The 11,059-nt window shown below is 34.8% G+C and overlaps 1 protein-coding gene across 2 annotated transcripts; it reads right to left on the minus strand.

The window, feature by feature from the left end:
- Positions 1 to 3,603: 3,603 nt before the first annotated feature.
- LOC111384037 (protein ACTIVITY OF BC1 COMPLEX KINASE 7, chloroplastic-like) lies at positions 3,604 to 11,051 on the minus strand. 2 transcript variants are annotated; one of them, XM_023008252.1, is made up of 18 exons: positions 10,963 to 11,051; positions 9,811 to 10,403; positions 9,445 to 9,588; positions 9,232 to 9,357; positions 8,457 to 8,544; positions 8,283 to 8,376; positions 7,357 to 7,450; positions 6,668 to 6,722; positions 6,420 to 6,511; positions 6,160 to 6,330; positions 5,673 to 5,729; positions 5,474 to 5,557; positions 5,075 to 5,159; positions 4,651 to 4,712; positions 4,492 to 4,566; positions 4,296 to 4,400; positions 4,077 to 4,218; positions 3,918 to 3,991 (listed from the first exon to the last, which is right to left on the minus strand). In XM_023008252.1, exons 2-18 carry the CDS (start codon positions 10,387 to 10,389, stop codon positions 3,918 to 3,920), a joined length of 2,127 nt encoding a protein of 708 aa, XP_022864020.1. In that variant the 5' UTR covers positions 10,390 to 10,403; positions 10,963 to 11,051. The 2 variants fall into 2 exon arrangements, with proteins under 2 accessions (XP_022864019.1, XP_022864020.1); XM_023008251.1 differs by lacking the exon at positions 10,963 to 11,051 and having other exon boundaries at positions 3,604 to 3,991; positions 9,811 to 10,389.
- Positions 11,052 to 11,059: the final 8 nt, after the last annotated feature.

Consider the following 11,059-nt stretch of genomic DNA (forward strand, 5'->3'; position numbering starts at 1 on the left):
GTAAAAAAGAACAATAAGTGTGTTTTTGCACACTTATTTAAGTCACAAACATGACTTAATTACGAGCAAAATAATTGAATTGTAACTTAATTTCATTACATTTGTGAATTGTAGGAAACACCAATGAACATGGTGAAATACATGAGAAAAGACGCGAAAAAGGATTAAAATGACACAAAGTGAAAGTTCAAGGACCAAGGTGCAATTACCCAAAAGTTGACCTGATGAACAAATCAAGGAATTGGTTGAATCAAATGCCAATTGATGATGTCTTGGGATGGTGGAATGGAAAGAGTGAAGAAAAGAGGCCTAGAAGAGAAAGATTCAAGTAAATGAACTAAATTGAAGTTTTTGGAAGTTGAAGTCTACCATGCGGTCGCATGGTAGAACTCTCGTGCGGCCGCACAAATGAATGCAGGGAATTTAATTGGAAATATGGAATAATCATGTGGCCGCACGGATTAAAACCATGCGATCGCATGGCAATTTGTCCGCTACGAAATTTTCTTTCCTTATACGATTAAAACTCCTTTGGTAACATAATATTCAGAGGATATAAATATCAAAAACAGTCCAGAGACGACCAAAATGCATTGGGAGGCAGTAAAACACATCTTGAAGAAGATTTGGAGCGCAAAAAACAAAGATTGGCTATTGGAATTTCAAGATTTCTTCAAGTTTTTCTAATCCGATGATGCTTATTACTCAAAACCTGATGTATTTTGCTATTCTAATTCAGTTTTGTTTTAATTCTTTTCATGCATGCTTGTGTGGATTTGATAACCTTACTAGCTATGATGTTATAATTGGACTAGTTCAAACTGCAAAAACTTTGGATCTAACGCAACTAGGCTAATTGACACTTGTTGATGCAAAACTTAACATTATCTATGCACACTATTCATGCTTGACATGTTAGATAAATGACTGAATTTTGAGCATAAAATAGGAAAAGAATGATAACCTTCTATTAAATTAAACCGTAAACTGCCTTAAGACAGTTTGATGATGGTTAAGCTATTGTAAAGGAGCATTGAGATGAGTGGAGGCTCTGTACATGAATTCTATTGTGTGGATTATCTAGACCAGTGAGGTGAAGATTAGGTGAAAATCTTAAATTAAGGGTTAGTTTTGGAAACTAAATGTCTAGAACAATAAGGGCATAAAATAAATTTGTGAGAACAATTCACTTCTTTTCATGCATTTATGACTCGAGCAAGTAAGTTTGTAAGGATATTTCAAAATCTGGTGCCCTAAAGTCAACTGGCTTGGGAGTCACCGGCCTAAAACTCGCTAAAAGGGTCATATAGAAAGCAATAGGGAAAGAGCTTAAATGAAAGTCATCTGATCGAGCCTTTATAACTCAAGTAAATAAGCCTGTAAGGGTTTAAAACCTGGTGCCCTAAAACCAACTGGTTTGGGAGTCATCGGCCTAAAACTCATTACATGGGTTATATAGAAAGCAAATGAGAAGATGAAAATGAAAAAAAATGAGAAGCTTAATAATAAAATCAGAAAAATTAGAGAAAAGAGAGACGATAACATGAAAAAAACCCTTGGACATTTGGGTAAAGAAACTATACATTTGAGGCGAGGCAAGTAACCTAGTTTAATCTTGAGTGTCGAAGCGATCAAATTTATGAGAGCCTTCACTTGTTGAAATGTAAATTTGTGATAGTGAGATTAATCCAAACTATGAGAGGGTGAGAACTACAGCTATGTAAATTCCTAATTTTAAAACACAACCCTAGGATAATTGAGTGAAAAAAAAAACATAAATTTTGGGGGTTGTGTATCTCTCGAGCGAGTAGGATACAATTGACCACTCGGGGTCGGGACTCAAATCCATCACGAACCTAATATGTTGGCATGAACTCACACACACACACGTCAAGTACGCATTTAACAGGTGAAGGTTAATGTCATTTTTGCACTGATATATCATCATCAGATCAAACACTTAGTCCAATCCTGAGCCGTAGTAGGGTATTAAGCCATGTTTGTTCAAAATTTAGTACTATCTTATTTGAGGACAAATAATAGTTCAAGTTTGGGGAGTTTGATAAGTGTGTTTTTGCACACTTATTTAGGTCACAAACATGACTTAATTACGAGCAAAATGATTGAATTGTGACTTAATTTCGTTACATTTGTGAATTGTAGGGAACGTCGATGAACATGGTGAAATACATGAGAAAAGACGCGAAAAAAGACTAAAATGACACAAAGTGAAAGTTCAAGGACCAAGGTGCAATTACCCAAAAGTTGACCCGATGAACAAATCAAGGAATTGGTTGAACCAAATGCCAATTGATGATGCCTTAGGATGATGGAATGGAAAGAGTGAAGAAAAGATGCCTACAAGTGAATGATTCAAGTAAAGGGACTAAATTAAAGTTTTTGAAAGTTGAAGTCTACCATGCGGTCGCATGGTAGAACTCTCGTGCGGCCGCACGAATGGATGCAGGGAATTTAATTGAAAATATGGAATAACCATGCGGCCGCACAGATTAAAACCATGCAGTCGCATGACAATTTGTCCGCTACGAAATTTTCTTTCCTTATACGATTAAAACTCCTTTGGTAACCTAATGTTCAGGGGATATAAATATCAAAAACAATCCAAAGACGACCAGAACGCATTGGGAGGCAGTAAAACACATCTTGAAGAAGATTTGGAGCGTAAGAACGAAGATTGGCTATTGGAATTTCAAGATTTCTTCAAGTTTTTCTAATCCGGTGATGCTTATTACTTAAAACCTGATGTATTTTGCTATTTTAATCATGCTAGGCTAGATTTTTATTATGCTAGGAGATCGATGAACCATGTAATTTGAATTTTAATATCCTAGTTTTGCAATTTGATGTTAAGACACATTTTTATTGTTTTGAATTATTTATATGCAATTAATGTTTCCGCAATTAAGAGCTCGTAATTGTGTGAATTTAAGTGATTTATTCTTGCATTCGAAAGAATTGAAATAAATTTTGACATATTATAAATCATCGTAGGGTCCGATAGAGAATAGAAATATACCGCTATGCCCTACGTGAATCTTTAAGTATTCATAAAATCGTATGCATTTATACATATGCTCTTGTCATAGAAATATAGGCTGGTGGTATGTAGAAATAGGTTTGATACATCTCGAAAGAGAGTATTGAATAGACTTAGGAACATTAATTCGTCACAACTGAAGTGTGTTGTCATGTTGTGAAACTAAGGTTTAAAGTGATAATTGCATGAAAAATCGTGATCCTAGTGTGTTTAATTTCTATTGATTATAACAACGTGCTTTCTCAACTTTTAGTTTTATTCTAGAGTGTTAAAATATTGTTTTGAGTTTTAATTTCAATTTACTCATTAAATTGGCGTAATTAGGGTTTCTTTTTGAAATTAGAGTCTTAATTAGGTCCACATTCACTTTGACAATCTAATTTCGATTAAGGCTACGTTAGATAAAATTTGAACTAATCAATCTTTGTGGGACGATATTCAGATTCATTGAATCCACTTTATGACTTATTAACAAACCGTACACTTGCGGTGGTTTAAAATCGAAAGAAATAATTTCACGAACAAACAACACTAGGAAGGGCAGGTATATCAAATATCAATCATTCATTTTTGCATAAACAGTTCCATCAAGAAATGCTAAATAAGCATCAAGCTTTGATATCTGAACATTGATTGTCAGCACATTGTTTTTCATTTTTTCATCAATGCTGCCCCAGTCGAGGTTTTTTAATCTCGTCTATTTGAACATAAATGTGAAATTTAAATTCCTATATCTTTCTTGATATGAACCAATGCGTATCTGTTAATCACAGTGTTACTATAAACGTGTAAAGCACAAAAGAAATGAGTAAATGTAGTAAATATTTGTGTGGTTTCAATGATGAATAGTTCTTGAAGATCATATCATTTTCTCAAATTTCTCAAGTCTTTTCACCCTCTGCATTGACCTAAGAAGGAGAGTAAGAAAAACACCTGCATTGCATCAAAAAATAAAATTAATACTTAGCAGCAACCAGAACACAACAGTTGAATCGATATATGAAATCTTGACACTCACCTGCACCAACAAAAGATCCATTCGCAATAATTTGACTACCTTGGCTGGTAAATGTAACGCCGAGGTTCAAGAGGGTGCCGCCTAAGACTGTATACATGGTTGCCATCTGTAGTATGGTCGCTTTTCGAGCTGCTCTCTCCGACTGATATATACAATTTTTATATGTTCAATAGCAGAAAAATATCGAGACCTAGCTAAAACTGTTTGTAGAACAATTACCTCAAGAACTCGAACTCGAAGTTTTAAATCACCCGATTCAAGTTCTTTTACGAAGTCTTCTATCCGCTGAATTCGGTATGGCATGGACATTGTGTACACTCTTGCCTGAATTACAAAGTAATCGAAAATAGTTCCATTATAGTCCACAGTAAATTTTTCTTGATCAGAAAATCAAAAGAAGGAGAAAATACAGTACATCGTCAGCTTGTTTCCTTATTTCTTGAACGAGTCGAGTTCCAGTCTGCTGCTTCTGTCTTAAATCTAAGAGCTCCTGTTGGCAAATTAACCATTTCAGATAAGAATAGTTTCCAGAATGACTAATATGCGTAAAATCTTGATTTTCAAATAGTAGAACCTCAGCATATGGTGCAGCAATCTTAGCAAAGGAAAAATCTGGATCCAGAATGTAGCCAATGCCTATGACAAAGAAACCCTTTGGTAAAACATGTGATATCTCAGAAAATCATGGACAATGCCACCGATATAAGGAAAGAAAAAGAAGTAAATTAACTTCATCAGGCTCTTCATTGTTGTTATAGAGTAGTGATAACAATTCGAGAAGTGTCAACCGATTTGAATTGCACGATATTGAAGCATATAGGTAAACTAGGAAGTGTATGGGATTCAGAATCCGAATTTGTATTAGATTATATAAATATATCTTTCATCAAGGGAGATGGCACAAATTAAAGGAATTTGGAGAAAAGCCATTTGAGGATCAAATTTTGCAGATGAGTTGCAACGTGAGGGAAACACAACACTTTTGGTAGAGAAATTACCTTCAAGGGTCGAAAATGCCCTGAGCACAAATGTAAAAGTGGAAGGAAATCTGAATGGCTGATCCGTAGCTATCGCAAACAAATCCTGCAAAGAGGTTTTACAATCCCTTTGTAATTTTTAAGCACAGAGCAAGAGAAAATATGGAATGCTCTTGGCTTCAAAACAAGCAGAACAATGCTAATAATTAGAATCGGCATGGATTGAATAATGAAATAGAACCACTTTCACGTTCCAACGTTTTACAATATTGGAAATCACATTTTTATTTCATGTTGAGTTAGTAAAATCTACATTGCCCATGAGACTCATTTAAACAAAAATACCAGTTACTGAAACCAAATTAGGATTGGACAACTCTACTAAATCGGTTATGACCGAGTGCGCGAATTTCTGCGTACCTCACCAATTGCAGAGAAAGTTTGCTGCTGATCAGGTCTTTGATTTAACAAATTATCTAAGAAAAACTGCACAGATCTCCTCACCTAGGAACCAAAAAATAATTTACAGAACAACAGCAAGATTGTAAAGAAATCATCAAACATGGGTGACATTTCAATTCCAATGCCTTAAAGTAAAACTGATGGTTAAGAAGCATACTGACGACATGTCTCCTGTGGGCTGAAGTGCTCCAAGGTCTACAAGACCTTGCATAACCTGCATAGACAGCTTAGATAATTGAAGCTACTGAATTGTAAAATAACTAAGCTCGATCATAGTAAACAAAACAAGGATACAATCAATAACTATGTATGCACCTGTGTTACGGAATTTTTCCCTTTTTTTTATGTTGAACATAAAACATCATATGTTAGCTAAATAACTGATAAAAACAATGTCACTCAATCCCAAAAATGAAAATGAAGAATCTGAGTTAGTAATTCAGCCAAAATGATCCCAGAATCACTGCCTTTTTGAAGAAGAGGTAGCACTCCAAAATCTTATACGTTCTTTGAAATTTGAGGGCTAAGCTGATTTATTTAGTCAGTAGAGTTCGACAGGAAAACATTGTTTCCCAAATCTTAAAAGTTAGTTAGTACTGCGCAAATGCAGAGGTAGCAGAGCATTCAAAGATGAAATGACGAACCTTTTTTGCATCCTTTTCGTAAACAGCATAGAAAACGTCTAATAACTTCTGTCTGGTAAAGCTCTTGATGTCTCCCATCATACCAAAGTCATAGTAGATGACTGCTTCATCCACGTCAATAGCCAGGTTTCCAGGATGAGGATCAGCATGAAAGAAACCAGTCTTTAGTATCTGAAATCAAAGCAGGTGTACAAAAAATTATTTAGCCGATGAAGGATTAGATTTCATTAACCTGAATAACTTAACTGTCGGGAACTCACCTGAATTAAGTAAGCTTCAACAGCACGTGATGATATTCTGGATCGACTAAAACCTCGGGCATCTATCATGTCTAATTGATTTATCTTAACCCCTAATTAGATGGTCAAAATATGAAAGTATATAAGCATCACATAAAAGCCTTACCATATGATCAATGCTTTAGCCCATAAAAGCAGGCACATTATTTAGTTTAAATTAGGAATTTATTCTGTAAAAATAAGGAAATTAGAGTATATTAGATTAGAACCTGGAACATATTCCAATGTCAACACCTTTGTTGCTGTATAATCCCAGTAGACCAACTAGAATATGGAAAAAAGCGCATTATAATTAGAATAAGCTCAGATGCAAAATATGCATAAAGCAGAAATAATATATTATTTTTATAGAAAGTCCAAGTTTGTAAGAATATGGAGGTGGTAAACAGAAATGAATAATGGAATTTGGACAACAAACTCAACACTATGATCTGAAAGCAAGCAATATAAATTCCATTTATTGAGTTGATGGAAACAACAATAAAACAAGGACGTGTTTGTTTAATTTCACACACAAGTATCAGAAAATAATTGTAACTCTTGAAAAGTCAGTTGTTCCTGGTACTACTACTAATTTGAAGATAGATAAATAAGAGACAGATCATCGAAAAACATGGTGAATATAGCTATCCTGCTTTCTTTTAACTCAGTGTTTTTCAAGCATTTACTAATTTTATTAGCACTAAACTTTTAACTCTTGGAAAAGTAGAAAGCAAAATATAGGAAATACACCAAAGAATTGCATAGAATGCATAGTAATGTTTCTTTCCTTTTCCACTTTCATCTCTGCAACTACACAGGGCAGAGAATTCAATAAAAAATGTTGAAAGAGAACCAATTTAAAGATACAAATAGTAATAAGGAAGAAGAACCAGCAGTCCTTCCATAGGAAACATACAGGTACTCGGACCCACTTTATATTTCGGAAATCCCGGCGGAATCTATCAGCATTCTTTCCTTCATTTACATAATCAATTTCTTCATACAAAATCCTGGACACCCCATGAGCATAAAAATTTATTAGACAACCAATCAACATTGATATATATAGTTAATATCAGAAGGGAAGCTCAAACGGAAATTTACTTGGCAGTAAACAAAGCATATAGATGAATAATACATTATTGCACATCATGTGAACAAAGTAAATAATGTGAACCAGCACAACATGAGCATCGCACACAGTAATCATACAGCATACTTGCATGCATTTCAAGAGAGTTAGGAAGAATATTTAAACTAAAATATAAAACATTATGAATCTTATGTATTGAACTTAATGTTCTCAAAAGTTAACCACTAGATATGCAGTTTAGACTACTTAAACCTATACAGTTAGAAATCATAGCCATCAAATTTTCTGACATTTATTCACACAGGAGAGGGGAAAAGAGAGAGCAGAAGATCAACAAATATTTTGGATGGATTACTTCATTGTTTTGAGGTCATCTGCTTTCAACTCCGGATAAAATATATTTTGAGCAGTGTGTTGGATCTCCTATTCCATAGGTTTCAGACGCATGGGGAATGCTTGGACACCAATTGCAAAATTCAGTTAGATCAAATTATTCATATAACTAAGATATGTCTATTGGATTTCCCCAACTGTAGCTTTAAAAGTATGATCTCTCACATTGAGAAACATGTATTAAGATGGCCATGCAGACATGATTGATCAATAGAAATACCCCATCTTTCTCATAATATTCCAAACATCGCACCACGTAGGCACAGTTCATGAAAGATTATTCTTAGAATTACTATTATAATGATCATCATCATCATTAGAAAAAGAAACATGGTGGGACGCCTGGTACTACTTACTTGGCACATTCTTCATATATTCCAACCCAATCTCTTGTCGGACCACCTAGGGTTTCACTTTTTTGGAAGTACTCAGCAATCAGTTTTAAATTTCCTGAAGAAACAGGTATATTGATGTACATACAAAAGGAAGGTAATGGTAGCAGCAATGGTCACAGAGTAAAAATTACTTACGCAGATCAATGTCAAAAAGCTTCTTTAAACCAGGTCTTTGTACTTTTACAACTACTTTCTCTCCATTATGTAAGATAGCCCTATGCACCTGAGAAAATTTCCTTTGAAGACAAATCAGCGTCTTGTAATAAATTATGATATACTCACGAAGCATATCACTCTTTTCGACTATTACCACAATTTAGTCATCAATATGCATGTTGTTTGAGGAAAGGATTCCAATAGGGCGCTCAATTATGGAATAAACTAGAATGTTCGAATGGTAGCACCTAATTTTAACCAAAAATCAGCATAAAAATTATCAGAGGAATAAGCAAAAAGAATGGGATCGATCTGTAAAATTTTGACCGAGCATTAAACTTAAATGCAAACAGAAGGACTATTACCACAATTTAGTCATCAATATGCATGTTGTTTGAGGAAAGGATTCCAATAGGGCGCTCAATTATGGAATAAACTAGAATGTTCGAATGGTAGCACCTAATTTTAACCAAAAATCAGCATAAAAATTATCAGAGGAATAAGCAAAAAGAATGGGATCGATCTGTAAAATTTTGACCGAGCATTAAACTTAAATGCAAACAGAAATCATTGTAGATAACAAAAGAACTGCATGTATCTTTGTTTGTCTATCTCTGTTTTTTGGGTTTCTAGAGGCAATAAATATATTTGATTTATATGCTTCCAAGGTCTAAAGTGCGACAATAAATCCTATAATTCAGGCGTTCCCCTTTCACACAGAGAAGGAAAAGAAATTCAAATATGAAGCAAACACCTGACCAAGACTAGCAGCTGCAATAGGTAGGTCTTCAAACTCCTTGAACAACTGATTAATTGGAGCACCCAATTCTGTTTCAATGAAGTTCTTTGCTTTACTTGGTGAAAAAGCAGGTACTTTATCCTGAATCATATTTCAATTTGATCAAAACACAATCAAACTCAAGGCTCGACAACTATACCATTAAAGATAAGATCTTGTTGCGGATACCTGCAACTTGGCAAGCTCATCCACAAATTCTCGTGGAAATAGATCGGACCTTGTTGAAGATAACTGCCCGAGTTTAATAAAAGTGGGACCAAGTTGAAGCACACATTCCCGTAACCACGAGGCAGTTTTCTGTCTTCTGCTTCTCTGAAAATTAATACAGTTTTACTATAAATCCAAGTTTGCTAACCATGAATAAGAAGCTATGATAAGAGGCATGTTTGGTTCACTGTATTGGACAAGACTCAACATTACAATAGACAAGATTTTAGCTTCTTTCTCTTACCTTACTTATGTTGTCAAATAGTATACAATCCATCTTACCAAACAAACGTAACAAGTTTTATGCCAAAAGTGTAACCAGTGTACCTGTTTATCTTCGGTAAAGCCTCCTAAATAGCTCCATTTCGCATTGTCGAACAGAACACGCAGACGCAGTGAAAGAACAAAGGTCCAAACATCTACACTTCTTTGGAAGGAGTTATAATTTTCACTAGCCCAACTGAAACCTTCATCCGAAGGCAAAACTTTAAGCCCTTCAATGGGTGGAAGCTCTTTAAAGCTTGAAGATTTCATCAGAGGTGGATCAGTATCTCTCTTAACGAGGCCGACTCCATTAACCTTGCGGACTCCATTGACATTCCTTGTAGTTCCATTTATCATTTGTGAAGTTTTTCCAACTGGAGGAGATTTCCCTTTCCTCGTGTCAGTTGTGGGTACCATTTTAGTCGGTCGGCCATTTACACCTACCTTTGCTGGAGATTCCATCTTTTGCATTTCCACGTAAAACTTCTGCTCTTTTTTAGTTTTAAAAAGATGACATGAATACTTCTCTAAAGAATCATGATTCAATAGTGAGCTGGAGAAACTCAGCTTGTCTCCTGATCTTTCGTGATTTATCAGATCTCCATAGCGGCAATAGCAGTTAGAAGCCAGTATTGCCGCCATTTGAGGCACGAAACCTGGAGCAGAAACACTTAATGGAGGAACAAATTGAAGAAATCCACCATAATTTGAGTCTTGATAAATAAACATAAACCAGATCGTTTGCTTTAAATATAGACAACAAACAATGATCTAGATTTAACAAAAGAACTTATTAACATCCCTCGTTATGAGCCATCATTTCATTTCTCTATATAACAAATACTGCCGAAATATTGTCCAAATATGTGAATGTAATGCATAAACAGCCAAGAATTACTTCAACTAATTCCAGTCCATATCTCTAAATTCTCTACGTCTGCAGGCGCGCGTGCTTGTTGAGTATGCTACAAATTATTAAGGACTGAATTAACCATAAAATCTTCACAGTAACGCACAAATTCGATGTGGGCCGAGCATAATTTAGCTCAAAAACCCTCAAGAGCAAGAATCCACACAATTTCTTAGGTTCACACAAACGAAAAAGCATTGAATGAACACAAAAAAACAAAAAAAAACAAAAAATGATATCTAACATAAACAACACAAATACAAGGTTGACTAAGAGGTTAAGAATACAAGTTAAGAAAAGCATACCGCTTGAGATTAATCAAAAAAGGACTAAGTGACAGAACTTGGGTTCCCGAGTTTATGATCAAACAATATAATAATTTCTCAATTTTTGTATAATGAT

The sequence above is a fragment of the Olea europaea genome, unplaced genomic scaffold, assembly GCF_002742605.1.
Source record: "Olea europaea var. sylvestris unplaced genomic scaffold, O_europaea_v1 scaffold2821, whole genome shotgun sequence".
NCBI classification, from domain to species: domain Eukaryota; kingdom Viridiplantae; phylum Streptophyta; class Magnoliopsida; order Lamiales; family Oleaceae; genus Olea; species Olea europaea.

Excerpts from the sequence above, each read along its gene's own strand:
- LOC111384037 (XM_023008251.1), bottom strand. The coding sequence starts at position 10,389 with ATGGCGGCAATACTGGCTTCTAACTGCTATTGCCGCTATGGAGATCTG. Across the intron at positions 5,160-5,473 it reads CTTTCTCTGCAATTGGTGAG|GATTTGTTTGCGATAGCTAC; the intron begins GTACGCAGAAAT and ends ACCTCTTTGCAG. Across the intron at positions 4,401-4,491 it reads TAAGGAAACAAGCTGACGAT|GCAAGAGTGTACACAATGTC; the intron begins GTACTGTATTTT and ends TTTGTAATTCAG.